The sequence below is a fragment of the Habropoda laboriosa genome, unplaced genomic scaffold (assembly GCF_001263275.1).
Source record: "Habropoda laboriosa isolate 0110345459 unplaced genomic scaffold, ASM126327v1 scaffold291, whole genome shotgun sequence".
Taxonomy (NCBI): domain Eukaryota; kingdom Metazoa; phylum Arthropoda; class Insecta; order Hymenoptera; family Apidae; genus Habropoda; species Habropoda laboriosa.
This window is the reverse complement of record NW_017100515.1, coordinates 1095056-1113028: the sequence shown is the minus strand read 5'-3', so window position 1 is coordinate 1113028 and position 17973 is coordinate 1095056. Positions and strand designations below refer to the sequence as shown.

Sequence of the window (17973 nt, the reverse complement as noted above, 5' to 3'; positions counted from 1 at the left end):
CCATGGCACAGAAACGCTACCGATTCCACTTTGTATTGGAGAAACGCGTGTCGGTGCATACGATCGCATCCAATGTGTACGCGTGCGAAAGGACGAAACAAAAGAGGACGCTTTTTCTTTAGAACTTTTAGCTTATCGATGGGAAAAAATCTTGTGAAAATGGGATATTACATTACGTGGAATATTACGAGGGTGGATAACCGATGTTTGCACAATTGATAATGTTGATGTTTCAAGTTTTTGTTAAAGAGGTTGTGTTAGCTTGAGAACATTCTTTGTTTAATTTCAAGAGAAATCGACTTTATCGGTGATAAGAATGGAAGTTTATTGACGAGAGAATAGAGATAAGTGTTTTAAGGAGATCATTACCCGAGAAGGCATAGAATTCGTGGAACATATGTCGAATAGGTTTTTTGCCGTGTCCGTAACGCAACCGTCAGAGAGAGTCCTGTGCAAGTGGCCGACTATACGGATTTCACGAGCGCACGATGCTTTCTAAAAACAAAGTTCCGCCAATGGGATCAATGTTCTGTATAATTAAGAAAAAGAAAAATAATTCTTACACAAATATTATAGAAATTTTGTTAACATCTTTAACGTGAAGGATTATTGTTTCCTCATAATCGCACAATTATACAGAACACTACTTGCTGTGCAAATGGCAAGGTGCGAAAGATAACGGCGGCTATTTATCGTTTGCAAATTTGTCGTTCGCCGTTTCAAAACGTATTACATCGAAGTGTACGAACATGGCAAAAATTCTAAAACCTGCCGAACCATGAAGAATACACATAAAAGTTGCAAAAGAAAAATGAAAGTGAGATCGATGTAGAACAATATCGCGTAATATCTATTCTTTTATATATCCAAATTTTTGCAACTATAATTCATGTATGTGAACATTATGTAGCACACAACACGAATGTAATACATGAAATAAAGTGTACCCTGATATCGTTGCAGGTACATGCATTAACGGCATGCTTGCCTGCCTAATAATCCTCTTTCCCACGTTTGAATTAATGGACATCACGTAGAGCTATCAAACATGGTTTGCCAAAGCACAGCAACTTCCTACGTAATATATATCCATTATCATAGCAACGTTTTAATTCTATTCTATTAACTTTCACACGTATGTAGTACATGCAATCCATATATAAATGTACAAGCGACACAATCGAAGTTAATGTATGTTTAAAGATGAACACACCAGACGCAGTTTAGTAGAGTTTAGTAGACGCAGTTGAACGGCTTATCATATGCCGTTTTGCGTATCTGCGAACGCATGCACAGACATTAAATGCACGAATAAGTATTCTATAAATGTAGCCGCCTATTTAGCGCGCAGACCGCATCGCGTCCTTACAAATGCCGGATAACACTTTTTCGTCGAGGCGACCCCTCGTGAAACGTCGATTCGACGGATGCAGGTTGTTTTTAGCGAGAATGGTAGTAGTTACTTTCATGCTACGCTAATTCGTTAAAAATTCGCGGAAAATATATTTTTGTAATAAAAATTGTAAAACAATTTTTAATATGACTGTGCTGAAGCAGGATAAAAAATTTAATTGAAAACTGATTATACAGTTGGTAAAATGACTTTACATGAAGAAATACGCAAAACAGAAGTTTTAATCGAAATGAGTTGAACGTTTACACAAACTAGACTATTAAATGTTTTTATTAAAATTCCTTGGCATCCGTTATAAAATTACTCATCCGCTGCGTAACGTAGCAATGAAATTCTAATTACCAGCGACTCGGGGAACAGATACCACGCCTTAAATTTCAAAGATGCACTGGTACCGTAACGGCTATGTATACGCACGGGTCGAAACCCCGACACACCATATTTTCTATTTTGTTTTCCTTCAGGCGATTCACCTTCGTCCGAACGAATAACAAACTATCGAAACCGATCGTGTTGACTAGAGCTTAAACATACTTTCAATACATACATCGATTCGATCATGAAAAATGGTTAATATCGACTACTAGTATAAAAGTAAAAAAACCTATCATACATATTTTTAAAGGTAACCATATTTAGTGGCTCTTAACTACTTTACATTCAAACAGGATAACAGACGCTATCAAAATGTCGCTTTGATTCCGTTAACGTCACATCAATCTCAATTAACTTCCTCTCCCTTTCATCAGATTCGCTTGGATTTTACCGGTGAAACAAGAACTCAACGACATTCGCAAAACCACTCACTAATATCGCAAAGTAAAGATATTTGTAATATGGCTGTTATTCAATTAACGCGTGATTTCCACCTCATCTATACTATGTTACCCTAAACCCAATTCGGACATTACATGTTCAACCATTTCACGCAAAAATGATAGTATAACAGCAAGAAAAAAAACAAGTGAATGCACATATCTACTCACCATGCTTTAACTCGGATGAGGACCTCTCCCTCGGCAAGGGTGGGCTCAGGCTTCCTGAGAGCCTTGACACTTTTCAGTCCGCCGAAACCGTTCAGTACTATAGCCCGCATGTCCTTCGGCTCTGGCGTGGGTTTCTCCTCGCCGTTCTCCTTCGGTTTATCACCGTCGCCATTCTCTTCGACTTTCTTTTCCTCCTCTTTGCTTTCTTTCGTCTCTTCCTTCTCCTGCTTGGACGGCGCCGCTTCCTGTGGTGGCTTTTCACCCTCTGCGCTCGGGCTGGTTTCGTTCTTGTCCTCTGCCATTTTTCCTTTGACTACTTTTGCGTCTACTCAAAAGCCTAACCGCTGATCCGGTAATATGTCTTTTTGTTCTGCGCGTAACCTTCGATTAACAACGCCAACGAAAGGTTCTCTATTCGACAAAGAAAAGTGAAGAAGAGATAGAAGGAATAAAATCTCAGTAAGAGTCTTTCCTTTGCGCGTATCCTTAAACCGCAGAACGTTTGCACCCGACGAGAGCCGACGTCGTTCTGCGCAATTTTCCGGCACAGTGGCATGAACGCTCGTAGCCGGCTATGCCGGCCGGTGACGCGGCGGTGTTGCCGTTGCTTAGCAACCGCGCGCCCCTTTCGCTCGGCCAATCAGAAAGCACATTCACGTCCCACCGGTCGCCGCCACGTTAAAACTACATCGCGCATAGTACGACAGGTGCCGCGAGTCCGTGGAGCATTGGTGTGTTCACGATTAAAAAGTAGTCCCCCCTCTCTCTCACTCTCTGGTAAATTCGTATTAACCCATGCTGTTAACGCGTCTTCGACTACGATTTTCGACGATCGATCCACCCTCCGATATGCATCCTTTTAACTGTCGTCCACGCGGTGGACACAATACTCCATAGAAAACCATGAAGGGATGATAGTGTGTTTTTAGGAATCATTTTAAATAAAACGATTTTTGTAGATTGTGTCGTAAATAAGTTTAACTTCTGAACTCATACATTGAATAACGAATTGGATCTCAAAATCAGATCTGTAGTATAGTATGGTACGATTATACGTATAACACCTCATATTTGATCACGAAGTACTGCGATTATAGACTGTCAGAACACGATGTTATAAGTATGCAGAAAGGAAAAGAAAAAATGAATAAACTTGTTTCTCCTCACTGATCATAATATCGAGGTCATTACTAGGGAATATCGTATATCGTGTCCGATTGTTCGAGGTGTGTCAGTCAGTGGTGTCGTTTTTCCGGAATGATCGTATGTTGTTAATAACATTAATAACAGTACGGCTTGCTTCACACGAGACTGACGATTACGATCGATAAATGTGTAAACGAAAATGTAGCATGAAGATAGCTAAAGTCGATAAAGTCGAACACGATATGATTCGGTTACATGTATAATCGGTATTTAATGGTTACAAATGGAATTATGCAGATTGAGTGTTCTGACGTATAATGGATTGGAGATGAAACGAAAACTATTGAGACGGAGAATGTAATTGAAACGTTGGAGTAGCTGCACGTGGAAATTAATCCGACGCGACAGAAGGGCATGGAGTCTGAAGGATACGCCTTTGTATCGTGAATCATTGGCGCGGATGCGTCGAAGAAAAGTGGTTTCTTTCTCGTCGGTAGCTAATTGCGTCGTTAAGAAACAATAGAAATTGACCGATAAACGCACTTGTGTATTAACGATATTTGAAAACAAGCTTCAAGTTCTGTTCGCGAATTATCGATCGGATTTGAAATACGTTGCATTTTTCAGTAAAAATGAAATTAAAAAATCCCTATTTTATTGTGAGTATAGGAATAATGAAAATATGCATCTTTTACTTCATTGGATAGAGTTATGAAAAATTTGAAAATTAAAAATTCCTATACAATTTTGTAACTTATATGGTATATAAAACTCGAGTTTAAAATACAAATATTATTTTCACGCGAAAAAGTATGGAAATTTATTATAAAAAATGAATTATTTATGAATAAAAATTCGCATAATTTATTCAGTGATAATGAAACGGCAATACAATGCAACGTGCAATCTTAGGTACTGAAATTGCCTGTTTCGTTCGAGATCCCTTTCTCTGACTGGCAGACAGAAAAGTAGTGCCAGCAGACGACGCCCGACACCGCACGTGTATCCTTACGCCACGCACGCTATGCGTCATATCGCAGTACAGACAGGCGCATTACATCCTGCCTTTTCTTGAACACGCCTTTCGAAATGTAAACGCTTTGCCACCCTCCTTCCCTACCCCCCCATGTATTTTTTTTAATATAGCAAAATAAAAATAGCATGGCAATCATTTTTTGGGATGAGAGTAGGAGGTGTCACGTGCTCTCACTTTTGTCCTTTAATAACCAAACTTTTTTCAAATATTTGTGCATCGAGAAACATTAATTACTTCCTCTATGTTAAAATTACGATTCAAATATTGCATCCTGATGTACATATAAATTGAAAAATCTGTTATAGTGTGTTTTACTTGAATTATAAAGTTATCGATTCTTATTTCTGGTGGTATTGAACGTCTTGTAGTTCCCTTCTTTTTTTTACCTATTATTACTAAAACCTATTTTTTTCTTTTAGGTCTGTTAATATTTTTACTTTTTATTTATACAGTACAATTCCTATATATGTATGTATTTGTACATCGAAAGTACAAAAGGAGAAGTGCAATCCGTCAACTATCATGCAACTTTGAATTCCCGAAACAATTGGACCGAGTAATGAGAATCATGCACGAGTGCAATGAGGATGTGCTGATTGGGATGAATAGCTCATATTGTCGGGAGAGCCAAAAGCACCCAGAGCCTGTATACAGAGGCTCTCTGATCATTATAAAATGCCTTGTCTGATATTCTTCATTGTACCATGCTTACACCTTGTTTGCGTGTTACAAAGATGGGGGTTTAGTTTCATTTACCATATGAGACTGTAAAGGCAAGCACTAATCGTGCGAATAATCTAATTACTCGCAAATTCAAAATATTTAAAGAAATTAAATTGAAAAAAAATAATAATGAATAAATTTATATTTTAATCATTATTTTTGTACATTTTTAATAAATTAAGTAGAGGTTAATCAATTTTTTTCGTTATTGGCAATATACAAAGACCTTTAATCTTAAACGTTTTCCGATAACAATGAAAGTAGGTTTTTATCTCTAATTGCTGTATTTCATGTAAGATTGATTAAATTTATTGTCACGTACATATTTTTTTTATAAATTTCGTATTAATAGATGTGGAATAGTATAAACATAAAGTTATACATTAGAAAAGAAAAGTACACTTCATCGTAGGTATCGTACATACGTGTAGTTTTTGATAAAGATCTTAAAAAAATTATCAAATCGCCATATCATTAAATTGTCGCGATTTTAAATAATTTGCGAGATAAAAACTATTCAAAACACCCTAGTACGGTACGAATATTATTTAACTAACACTTAATCATCATCTTTATCAAAAATTGTGATATACAGCACCTACATACATACATAAGTAGTGTTATCGTTTAAGTATTAGGTTATGTTACTCTCATTAGGTGAAACACTGTTTATTGATACAATATAATTCTGAAAAGATAATGTACTGATAGAACGCAATTGTCGCGTATTTTAAAAATGATATCTATGTAATATCACATGATCAAATGTGTATTTTGTATTTTACGAAAAAGGAACTCCACGAATTCTCCAGCACATATGTATATCAGCTGATTCTCCCACCCTTCCATTTTTCAATAGAGGCAGTATACTCGAATCGACAACGACTAGATAATAGAATTGGCTACGTCGTCGTACTGTTTTTCCACATTGTCAACAAAGAAATCATCGTAAACGAACAGCCAAAGCATCGTAAAAGCTAATGGCAGATCATGAAGGTGTCAGATCGAAAAGGTGCGTATCTAACAAATTTAAACAAATTTTTCGTTATAACTGTCACTTCTGGTCTCTTTTTTTTAATTCACGCTTTTCATTGATTTTATGTCGATTTTGGCGACTTTAAACAACATCGACGGTTTGCCACACTTTTCCGCACATTACGTCATTCTGATTTACGATCTTCCGTGATCAAGATTTAAATGAAAAAATTTCAACGTTTTAATGTTACGATAAAAATTTTCATTATGATTAATAGATTTGTATTATAGATACAGTAACATGTAAAAGTATTTCGATACAATACGTACAAGTGTAAAGAAAAATGATTGTTGAAGTCAAAGAATTAACTATGTCACGTTGGATTGCATTTCAAGGTCACGTGCTAAACAATTTTAGTACGACGAATCGTAACCACAGAAATATGTAGTTAATTCTACTTCCGGTTTATTTTACGTACAAAATACGTAGGTAATTTTTTTCTTAATATGCACATTAAAAATGTTCAAAATTTATCGTATGTGTATTTCATTGTTATCATGCTTGTCAGGATTATTATATAACGTGAGACAATTTTTCAAGTTCAGTGTCATTTAAGTCATAACAACATCACATTTGTAAAACTACATTGTAACAGTACCACAGAAAAAAAAAAAAACAGTAGAAAGATACAGATCAATGGTATGTACCACATAAAGTAAACACTTTTTATAATTACATATGCAATCAGTAATTAAATTAAATTTCATATTAAGAACTGTTATAAGAATGTAATTTTATAATTATACAAAGCATGATGTAATGTTGTACAATTTATAAAAGATTGAGCTTTTTATTATCAGTTCTGATAACTTTATTGAAAGTTAATTTTATTCGTTTATTAGCTGGTTTTGGGAATGGTTTAGCTGGTCTGGCTCATCTTCAACTATGTTACGTGCTGCTGAGAAGAAAATTCTTTCATGTAAGTTATTTGCTGTGAAGAAAATTTTATGATGTTGCTTTGTGGATTTTGATGTTTGTAAGGTAAAGTAAATTTATTTTCAATTTCGGGGGTAAGTTGTATGTTTAATGATATTTTGCTTGGTTTAAATATGTAATTTTAAATGTAGTATTATTAGCCAAATCATTTTACAAATGTTGTAGGTATGAGAACTGCATATCGAGGGTGGTATGTGGATATAGGGCCAGTTGTAGGAACTTCAGATAAAATATGGACTATTTCCTTGAATCAGGATTCACCAAAGACACCAATTGTTCTATTACATGGATTAGGAGCAGGAGTAGCATTATGGTGTTTAAACCTTGACGCTTTGGCCTCTCAGAGGCCGGTATATGCCATTGATATATTAGGTAAATATAAAAACATATAGTTTTATTCAGTCATGCATTTTATGTACTGAAATCTTGGAAAATCTTGCAATGAAGTAACATACTATAGGTTGTTTAGAGATATGCTTTGTTCTTGAGTACAATTATCATGTATGACTCATAGATGAATAAGATTGAACTTTGGAGTTATATATAATTTATGAAATAAGTGATGTTGCATATTCTTAAATATCTATTTCATTATCACTGTATTCATTATTTTAAATTTATATCTTCTTTATTATATAATAAAAATATATTTTAATTTTTTTTTTATAGACAGTATTGTATCTTACATATAATCTGTTAGTTCTATTTTGTGTTTTATTGAGAGTATTTAATTCTTTCTATTTAGGTTTTGGTAGAAGCAGTCGCCCCATTTTTAGTAGTCAAGCACAAGAAGCTGAAAACCAGCTAGTTCGTTCCATTGAAGAATGGAGGAGAGAAATGCACTTGGAGAAATTTGTACTTCTGGGTCATTCAATGGGTGGCTTTCTTGCTGCATCATACAGTATGCAACATCCTGAAAGGATTAAGCACCTTATTCTTGCGGATCCTTGGGGTTTTCCAGAAAGACCTATAGAACGAATTTCAAGGGCACCTATGTGGGTGAAAGTTATAGTGTACATAATGGAACCATTAAACCCCTTATGGCCAGTCAGAGCAGCTGGTCCATTTGGTTAGTTTTTTCTCTAGTACAATTTTCTTGTCTTGAAATTTTCGGACTAATGAGTGTTGTATTATTAGAAATATTGTTTGTTTTAGGACAGTGGTTAATTGAAAAAACAAGGCCAGATATAGTAAAGAAATTTACACCTGTATTAAAAAACGACACTGCAGTGATTTCACAGTATTTACATCAATGCAATACACAAACACCGTCGTGAGTATTTTAAATTGGTAAATTTGAAATTAAAAAATTTAATTTTCATATGTTTAATAAAAAGGGGCGAGAGTGCATTTCACGCGATGATGCAACACTTTGGCTGGGCCAAAAATCCTATCGTTAAAAGGATGGATAAGCTGAGTCCAGAAATTCCTATAACTCTTTTGTATGGTAGTCGATCATGGGTCGACAATTCGAGTTGGGAAACACTTAAACACGCCAGATCATCGTCTTATATTAATGTTCAGGTAAAAATTAAAAGAAGAAAATACAATAGAAAGTAAGATATTGATATTATAAATTTTTAATTATTTTAATTTTGTATTTTCATTTATTCTAGGCGATAACAGGAGCAGGACATCATGTTTATGCGGATAAAAGTGAAACTTTCAATAAACATGTATTAGAAGCATGCAATCTAAGTGATTCGATACCCCATTTAACACAGTCAAACGTTCATTCGAATCTTAAAGCCATAAATGACCAACAAATTTCACTTATTTTAGCAAATGAAGAGGACGACTCAAAGACTGTGCAAGAACAAGAATTAAATACGTCACAAACACGATCTAGTTGAAATATAGGATAACATTTTATTCTTAAATTGTATTTCTTGACATGAATGTGCACAGTGCAATGAACTGCGTGAATTGTGTGATTTAGACTAGCCATATGTATTGCAAGATACCAAACAATCACATGTTGATTATTATTATTGTACAATTTAATTTCTAATTTATGTTGCGCTTTGTTATTTTGATAATTTATAATTCCTTGAATTGTTTCAAGGATAACAGTACTCACTCTTTAATATAAGTTCATTAACCTTCAAATGTAAGAATGTTGATGTCGATTATTTGTGTAAATTTTAATTTCTTTCTAAGATTGTAAGTACAAATATTGTAATATAAATTTCGGGAGGGAATGAGAGCACAATTTATGGAAGCATTTTAAAACAAATACTTATGGTAGTTCGCAGACGGAACGTACAAAATCAAAAACTATAATAAAATCAAATTCAATCAATGGGATCAATGATTTTGATAAATATACCACCACATATTACGTTTTAAATTTAGTGGAGGGAAATTGAATTGTACCTTATGTACAAATGTAATATAAAATAAAATTAACTGTGAATATTAGTTTTCCCTGAATGTATAAAAACTTTGTTATACAAACTGGTTTAATTATATATTTAATATTTAATGTAATCTTTTAAACTCTTTATCAATGTATTCATCAAAATCTTCATCATCATTAATTTCAACATCATCATCATCATCGTAATCATCACCATCATCCTGCTTTTCATAATCATCAACAAAATTGTCTGTTCTAAAATATTCCATTTTATGTTTTCGTTCCTTTCGTTTTTGACTTAAGAATTTGGCAAAAAGTACTTGCTGTTCCTTATCAGTTAAATAGTTTGGAACATTTTCTACATTTTGTTCAGAAGGAGAAATTGAATTTGATTGTATATTTATTGTCTGTCTTTTGTGAGCTTTCTGTGATTTCTTTAATGAAGCTTTAATCTATAATAAAGAAATAAAATTATTAAATAACATTTACTGATTTTGATGGCTATTTTATGTATGTAAATGATGTACCTTTGTCATAATTCGGTAATGGTCTATTCCAAACACATCATGTCTCATTATTGGTAAAGTTACAGTGAAGATGTCCTTTGAGTCATTTAGACTTCTCTCGTTTTGTACTTCTTCAGTATGATCTATTCTGGATGCACAAACAGTATGATGCAAGACATTTGGATATGGACTGGGTACATAGTCTTCCCCAAGGTCTAGAGTTTTCAATTTCTGCTCTACTTCTTTCAATGCACCAATACCTTTACACTTTACAAATTGTATAGGTGGTACATTGCCTATGACTCGAAGTTGAGACAACACATGCCTTAATTTAAAGGTACATTCTTTTAATAGTTCGTCTGTACCAGATTTTTCAGGACTATTATTTATCCAATATATATTGATTGTTTTAAAATCTGGTGTAACCTTTACATGAGAAATTTCTATATTTCTATTTAGAATCTCAGGGTCTATTTCCCCAGTTGACATCATATCTGTAATATGTTCCATAAATACTTTATTCAAAACATTCATTCTTCGTGTTGTATGTACAGAAAGTTGCTTCTTCGGTGCTTCATTAGAAGAAGGATTTATTATATACTCAAATGGATCTCTGCATGTTTATAATGTTTGATTAAAAAATTATCTTGTAAATATCAAATAACTATAATATAACATAAAATAAAATTTATGAAATGAACAAATGTATTTATAATAGATATATCTATTAGTAAAAATATACCTTGATATTTGTTTTAAGCTAGACAGTTGTGTATTTTGCACTCTAAGGAGAAAATACATTTTTGGTGGTGCATTAGTTTCTCTTAATATAACAATACTTTATTGAAAGCACTAATTTGCAAATTATTTGATATATATAAAATAAAAAGGTATTTTTCTTATGAAAATAACATTAAGGTATTTTGGTTACAATAATTTTCTTATCGACAAATTCTGTTTGTATAGAACGTTTTTCCAAGTCTTGTTAGGTTATGTCTTTCAGTAATGCATTCTCGTGAGCATTACAATTTATTAGCTGCAATAAACAATAAGTTGGCATTTTTAGTTGTTTCAATATAACAATAGTTTCTACTTTTCTATTGTTTTCAAGTTATTATCAAAATATATTCTAATTCGTTTAAGTTCAATTGCTCTAGACAAGTCGTACAATTTTCAAGTTTCCCAACCTGCAAAATTTTCAAATGTAAATCCGCTCTGTGATATTACTTTTAATTACCATTAACAAATGATAATGGTAATAAAGTAAAACTGCATAAGTGAGCAGTAAATATGCAAGATCTATTACGTATACAATATTGTTCAAGATACTTATTTTCAATTACGTTAGAACAGGTGTAACATATAAAATTTCCGGTTTTTATTTTTTCTAATTTACTTTCGAATTACAATACTATGTACACATAAACTATTTAATAATTATTATATGCCAATAAAATTCTTTACACTTTCGTTTTATCTAAATGAAGTCGTTAGAGGAACTGCCATAATTGTGCAACGAGAAATAAAATCTCTTCCTCATCGAATCATTGTTCTAGCTCGAAAACTTTGCAAATACATTATTTGTGTTGGAAGCATTTTGTTAACAGCGATAGTAAAAAATTGATTTTACAATCACGTTATGACTTCGGTTCGAGGAAATTGATTTCTTTTTTCTTTCTTATTTGCAAATTTTGTTATAAAATTGTTCCACATTTATGCAAAATTTCTCTGAGAGACCACAGCTCTTTTTCCAATCCTAAGTCATTCGAATGTCACTCTAATCTTAATAATAATAACATTTGTAATTTATATGTATTGTTTGGTAATAAAAAGACAGATTAATGAGATCAAAAGTCAAATTTGAAAAACGCTTACATCTAATATGCACGCCATTATACGTGACCGGAAGTCGATGATCTCAGTTCGCGAAACGAATGAAATCTCGAGAAACGCGAATAACTTATTACGTTCAAAGATCAAAGAATATATATCAAACGATCGAACGTTGAATTTTTTTTAGACTCAAACTTACGCCTAATAAATTTAATTAAATATCACCCAAATCGTATTTGCATGCTTCGAGCACTCACTGCCTTTCCAGCATGCTTATATCTACTGGTAAAGTAAAGTTCTTTTACCATCTATGGCCGTAACTCTTACAAATTCATCATACATTATATATAAGTTATATATAACTTCAGAGAGAATACATAGCTCGATCTAAATACCATTGATCAGTGATATCAATAAAAGTCAGAATCATTTCCAGTGAAACACGAAGATCAAACAATTCATTTTAAAGTAATTCATTTATAATCCTGTAATATTTTTCGTGTTTCAAAACTTAAAGCAACTTTTACAGTTTTGATATTCTCTGTCAGTTTGAGATATTAAAAGATTCTTTCCTTTTACTGTGTAATAAAGAAATACTTGCATAACGTAAATAGAATATGTTATAAAATATTTAAAATTAAACTATATCTAAGGACGAAGTGCTAAGAAAATGCCCAAATTATTATTTCTTTTACATCTCGAAATCATTCCCTTCAAAACACTTAAAATATTCGTGCTTCGGTTTAATTGATTGAAATACACGTAAGAAAGCACTGGAAATAAAACTCTGGCTTTACTCAATATAACAATATCGTATCCTTACATACGATCAGGTATCGTACGGGCCTTTCTCTGTTTCTAACATGATCATACCTGAGAAGCGAACATTTCATTTATTTTAAGCCACACAGCCAAGAAACAAAAATTCGACTTCAAAATGGTTGTTCCTACTCGTTTGACTTTTTAATCAATTTTTTTTTATTCAACAGAAACGAAGATGCCGTCTAGAAATTTTTCCTTTTGTTACCCATATTCTTGATAATTCTATTCGACACTCAACTGAAAATCTCTTATTGATTTTGTGTACGCCGTTCGCCAATGATGTTCTCTAATTTACGTGCGACAAAGGCAGTTGTCTTTTTGATCGGAGATGTTCCCTCTGACATCTCCACGTCGGTGTCATCTGATAAAAGACGTTTGCCAACTGATCGTTTCGGGTCAACAGAAATCACCATCTTATTAATAGCCTCTAAATCCTATTACAAAAAAGAAGGGAACATGTAAATACACATATATGTTTATTTAAAAACAATTTTTATACTCGTATAAGATAAAAGTATGATTTAAATTTACCTTAGCAGGACTACGACTAAAGCAATAACTAAGTTGCGGCGCTGGGGAAGCTGAAATAGCTTTTGGATCTAATGTACGCGTCATAATACTACTGGTGACACGTCTGACAGGTGAGCTTGCAGGAGGTTTCCCCTTTGGCAGTGGACTTAACGACAGATTCATCACGCTACCGCGTGCCAGTCCTAACTTATTCGCCACCTCTTTAACCTGTGGTACGTATACTGTATTATAAAACTTGATTAAATCACCACGCGTCTCCTCTCCAAAATTTTGTGACGTTCCAGCCATATTCGTGGGCGTAGGAGGCGCCACATTCGTTTCTTTATCCGACGCATCTTTTTGCCCAGTCTCTTCGTTATTCCTTTGTGATTCACCAGACGGTGTTTTGACTATAAGTACTGATCTGTATATGTGAGACTCCGCCTGCGGCTGTAATCGATAACACCGCATAATTTCAGTAAACGAATTCTTTTCCATCTTCGCCAGTTTACATATCACGTAAATTGCACACATTAAAATTTGATCAAGATGACGATCCTTCATTAATTCTGTTCGCTCTTTGACAGAGTATTCGAAGATTGTCCATATCTTCTTCTTTAAATCTGTATCCATTATTTCTAACGATCCGCATAAATCCAACATGCGAACGCTAGCCAGATTGTAAAATTTTCTGAAGAACAGTGCGACAGAACCTGTTCGTTTTGGTTTCGCTGGTTCCCTGTTCATTGTTAGCGTTTGCATAGGAGTACTCGCGGTTTGTACGTTGGAAGATCTTGGAACTGTAATTTGTTCAGGTAGCAAAAGTATTCTCGAATTACCATCGATGGTTAAAACTTTCGATGGTAACACGCTTTGACCTGCCACTCGTAATATACTTTGTCCACCGATTCTGGTATCAGAGAACAAACGTTTCTTGGCAACACCGGATGCTGCAACGGGAGACTGAAATCTTTCCGAGGCAGAGGAAATAGGACTTTGTTGCACATCGTGGTGATTTCCACGGTCCAAAGCAATTCTTCTCAACACCGGTTGTCCTGGAATATTTGGGTCAACAGTCTCCAGCATTCCAGGCAAAGACACCTCTTCACAACTAGGGACACCTTCTGGTGTGGACTGAATGGCTCCCCACAAAGGACTATCACTTCGCCATGCAAGTGACTCTAGAATCTTTTCCTCTATTTGATTTAGGTGCTTCACAACATCACGGGACAATTGATCCTCCGCTCTGACAATAATTTCTATCACTTTATAGAAATAATAGGCATCCAAGTTTAGGGCTTTGAGAATCCAAGGGAAAATTTTGTCGTTACTTTTATATGAGTAAATGACAATCTCTAAGCAGCAAGCAAATAAACACTGAATAAATATTTCCTTCGTAAGAAGATTCTACAACATACAAAGATATATATTATTCATCGATCGATTGGTTTTATTTAATTTTTTTTTTAATTAATCGACATACCGTTACATCGTAATTCGGTTTCTTGCGTTTCTCATCGTTTAAAATCATTTCTAAGAGTCTGTAGAAGAGGGTTTTACCTAAATAAAGTCTTTTCTTTCCAAAGTCTGACGTACTTTCGTTTGCGTTTGTACTTTTGTTATAATTGGCACAAAACTGTTCACCTAGTTCTTTAACTTTCGTCTCGACAAGTGTCTTTACATCCTGAGAACAACTATTCAGAATTTGCAACAAGTTTTCACTTGGTGAAGTTTGACCTGCCAACATAGCTTGAAGTCGAATAACACTTTGAGTTGCAGCAGACACTGGTGTAACATTAGTAATGTCTTTTGGTCTGAGGTAACTACGTCCAGTTAGTGGTGTAGGTGGAGCTAAATGTTGTATTTGCTGTGAAAATTTCCATAATATAAATATAGTTCAAATGATAGAATTATTTCAGATGATACAAACATATAATTATTTCAATACTTACTCCACTATATTGTTCTCTTTTCATTTGAAATTGTTCTTGAAGATCACCAATATTCATCATCTGTGTAGGAGAACCAATATTATTACTAGCATCATGTCCTGAAACAAAGTGAAATTACATAATATCTGTGAATACTTACTGATATTTTGCTTTTAAGATAAGATAATATTTACATCAAAGTATATATTATTCATGCCAAAACAATATTATCTACCACTAAAGTTATTATTAGTTTTTACAGCAAAGTTAAGCTTGCTACATATTAGAAACCTACCTTTCATAGAAATAGCTTTAGATAATTTAGCATGACAACTTAGATCTCCTCCAACAATTTCCAAGCTTGATATTCCATTTAATCTGATTCTCCTCCAATCAGCTACACCATAGCCAAGGCAAAGCAGACACAAATTGATTAACAGCAAGAAATGAAAATTATTGAAAGACAAAATGAAGATTATCAGTCATTCTGTCCATTTTTAAAAAAATGCAAATCAAAAAACATAAGCAGATCTAGAAAATAACCTTGAAAATTCTATGTAGATAATTACATACAAGCAGTAAAATGTGCTATTTTTAAATATCCTACAAATAATAATATAAACCTATTATTTTATTTGTATTATAATTTCATATGTACATTATAATTTTGTCATAAATTCTACGAAATTATTTACAAAATATTAAAATCTATAGCTTGAACCTGATTTAGGTTTATCAAAGCAAAAGAAAGCATACAGGCATATAACTAGCAGCATTATTGCACTTTATGTACAAGCATTATTTTATTGCTTATAAGCAAATTTAAAAAAATAGTTACCTAAGAAAATTCTTTCATCAAAGTCTCCAACACTCAGTACATGTTGTTCATAGACTCTATTGATAGCTTTATTATTGCCATCAAAATTTAAAGCTTCTAAAATACCAGAGAAATTTGACTGATCACCACGTAGAACTCTTTCATTGAATAATTTATTAATGTGATTCTTTAGATAATATTCCTTAATGACTTTAGCTTCAACTGCAATAGCTTCATGGCGTTCACACAATAAGCTAACTATACAATTTGCTGTCTGAGGTGGGGTATAATTTTCATCATTGAAGTTTGATGGTAGACCTACCAAAGAATACATAAATGAAAGATATTACAAGATATTATGAAATGGTATTCTTTCTTTTGCTGAAATATATAATCATCATATATTTACCAGGAAAATGAGGATTTAAAAGGTCTTTTCTGTTGGCTAACAGGGCATTGCTATATATAAGGTCACAGCAAACCAAGAGAAGATGATAAGAATTAACCAGATCATCAGAGATATCTGGAAATGCTCCTTTTATGCAAATAAATAATGTCCAACAAAATTCAAATACCCTTGCAGGAGTACAAGGCATTGCTTTGTGTCGTCTAGATCTTGGTGGACGTGAAATATCATCTATTGGATCTTTGAATATGTCAGTAAAGATTGGCTGATACTTTTTAAATATAACCATGGAAACAGCAAAGTTCCCTTCAAGCTTTTCAATCTTTGAGCGGAAATCTTGTGGCATGTTGGCCATGTCAGCCCAAAACTTACTTTTGGTAAAAAATTGTATCAGTGGAAGGTTGCACAATTGTAATAAACGTGTCAGTGACACACAATTTCCTTCTACATTAGTACCAGTTTTTCCAACAGTAGGTATAGAAGACTTACGGCAAGCTACATATAATGCACATCCTATCCAATGTAATTGATCACCCTAAAAAATAGATAGAAATTCTTATCTATGTATAATATACACATATATGTAAGCATATTATTTTCAAAAAATTTAGATATAAATCTTACATATATATTTTTATAAGTAAAGAGAAATGAAAAATGAAATACATTGTAAAGTTTTGATGAATTAATCATGTTTTTCCATAAATTTGTTTCTCTTGAAATACAAGTAATATTCACATTTTAAAATTGATATGCGCAATTAATGTACTGCCTTATTGTTTTAAATTTGTGCGCTTTAATCAATTAACTAAAACAAACCGCGAATACAACAATGTTAAACGTTAAACAGAAAAGTAAATGAATTTGTGCGTCATAAATAAATACTAAAAACAATTCGTTTGCGATGTACAGTTAGTGGGGCTAGAAACAATACAATTCAATTTGAACTTATTAGAACGATTCGAAATAACCACAGCGATGAGTAATTCAAAAAATACCTCAAGAGTATAATTTTGTCGAATAGTCTCATAAGATTTCCAAGCTTCAGATGCAGCAGTTGCATCCATATTCAATTTCTGACACAAATCTTGATGTCTACTGTAAGTAGAATCTTCTACATCGTCCGACTGCCCCATTTTTGTCGGAAAACTCGAGGAAAACCACAAGAAAACACGATTAATTTATACTGCTATACAACTGAGGTGCGCCATACGAGAGCTCCGTGAGGGCTTGGCGGGAAACGACTCGAGTTTCGCCATATTTGCCATGTTGGCGGGAAATGTAGAATGGCAATTATAAGAAAAAAATCCTTAGGTCGATTTTGCAAGAAAATTTTATGTGTGCAATGATTATTTTATTCTGAGAAATATGTCTAGAAAAAAATGGTTGAATACATTTTGTGTTACGAACAAAATAAAAAAATTTCCATTTAAATATTTCTAGAGTATCGAATACGCATCGATAGATTTTACGATCTTCAAAACAGTGAAACTAAAATAAGCGGCAAATCTT

The 17973-nt window shown here is 33.4% G+C and overlaps 4 protein-coding genes across 8 annotated transcripts in view; 1 reads left to right on the top strand and 3 right to left on the bottom strand.

Moving 5' to 3' along the window:
- The window catches only part of LOC108576388 (synaptic vesicle membrane protein VAT-1 homolog-like), a 27646-nt gene extending 24732 nt beyond the window's left edge, over positions 1 to 2914 (bottom strand). Inside the window, exon 1 of the mRNA XM_017939363.1 lies at positions 2401 to 2914. Within this exon, the coding sequence (XP_017794852.1) occupies positions 2401 to 2702 (302 nt within the window). The 5' untranslated portion in view covers positions 2703 to 2914. The remainder of the gene's footprint in view (positions 1 to 2400) is intronic.
- Positions 2915 to 6218: 3304 nt separating this feature from the next.
- LOC108576389 (1-acylglycerol-3-phosphate O-acyltransferase ABHD5) lies at positions 6219 to 9606 on the top strand. Of its 4 annotated transcripts, none has more exons than XM_017939365.1 (7): positions 6219 to 6317; positions 7184 to 7260; positions 7443 to 7649; positions 8023 to 8346; positions 8433 to 8550; positions 8615 to 8801; positions 8894 to 9606. In XM_017939365.1, the coding sequence occupies exons 1-7, from the start codon at positions 6286 to 6288 to the stop codon at positions 9128 to 9130; spliced, it is 1182 nt and encodes a 393-aa protein (XP_017794854.1). In that variant the 5' UTR covers positions 6219 to 6285; the 3' UTR covers positions 9131 to 9606. The 4 variants fall into 4 exon arrangements, with proteins under 4 accessions (XP_017794854.1, XP_017794857.1, XP_017794855.1 ...); XM_017939368.1 differs by lacking the exon at positions 6219 to 6317 and adding an exon at positions 6667 to 6766; XM_017939366.1 differs by lacking the exon at positions 6219 to 6317 and adding an exon at positions 6667 to 6770.
- A 152-nt stretch (positions 9607 to 9758) lies between these two features.
- LOC108576364 lies at positions 9759 to 10943 on the bottom strand. Its single transcript, XM_017939336.1, has 3 exons — positions 10885 to 10943; positions 10164 to 10755; positions 9759 to 10088 (listed from the first exon to the last, which is right to left on the bottom strand). Exons 1-3 carry the CDS (start codon positions 10941 to 10943, stop codon positions 9759 to 9761), a joined length of 981 nt encoding a protein of 326 aa, XP_017794825.1.
- A 1779-nt stretch (positions 10944 to 12722) lies between these two features.
- Positions 12723 to 17597, bottom strand: LOC108576407 (retinoblastoma-like protein 1). Of its 2 annotated transcripts, XM_017939396.1 has the most exons (8): positions 17460 to 17597; positions 16465 to 16996; positions 16077 to 16373; positions 15534 to 15635; positions 15260 to 15357; positions 14791 to 15174; positions 13329 to 14714; positions 12723 to 13231 (listed from the first exon to the last, which is right to left on the bottom strand). In XM_017939396.1, the coding sequence occupies exons 1-8, from the start codon at positions 17595 to 17597 to the stop codon at positions 13046 to 13048; spliced, it is 3123 nt and encodes a 1040-aa protein (XP_017794885.1). In that variant the 3' UTR covers positions 12723 to 13045. The 2 variants fall into 2 exon arrangements, with proteins under 2 accessions (XP_017794885.1, XP_017794886.1); XM_017939397.1 differs by lacking the exon at positions 15534 to 15635.
- Positions 17598 to 17973: the final 376 nt, after the last annotated feature.

Excerpts from the sequence above, each read along its gene's own strand:
- LOC108576389 (XM_017939365.1), top strand. The coding sequence starts at position 6,286 with ATGGCAGATCATGAAGGTGTCAGATCGAAAAG. Across the intron at positions 7,650-8,022 it reads ATATGCCATTGATATATTAG|GTTTTGGTAGAAGCAGTCGC; the intron begins GTAAATATAAAA and ends CTTTCTATTTAG. Across the intron at positions 8,347-8,432 it reads CAGAGCAGCTGGTCCATTTG|GACAGTGGTTAATTGAAAAA; the intron begins GTTAGTTTTTTC and ends TGTTTGTTTTAG.
- LOC108576364 (XM_017939336.1), bottom strand. The coding sequence starts at position 10,943 with ATGTATTTTCTCCTTAGAGTGCAAAATACACAACTGTCTAGCTTAAAA. Across the intron at positions 10,756-10,884 it reads AGCTTAAAACAAATATCAAG|AGATCCATTTGAGTATATAA; the intron begins GTATATTTTTAC and ends ATAAACATGCAG. Across the intron at positions 10,089-10,163 it reads ATTACCGAATTATGACAAAG|ATTAAAGCTTCATTAAAGAA; the intron begins GTACATCATTTA and ends TCTTTATTATAG.
- LOC108576407 (XM_017939396.1), bottom strand. The coding sequence starts at position 17,597 with ATGGGGCAGTCGGACGATGTAGAAGATTCTACTTACAGTAGACATCAA. Across the intron at positions 16,374-16,464 it reads TTTAAATCCTCATTTTCCTG|GTCTACCATCAAACTTCAAT; the intron begins GTAAATATATGA and ends ATTCTTTGGTAG. Across the intron at positions 15,636-16,076 it reads TGATGAAAGAATTTTCTTAG|CTGATTGGAGGAGAATCAGA; the intron begins GTAACTATTTTT and ends GCTATGGTGTAG.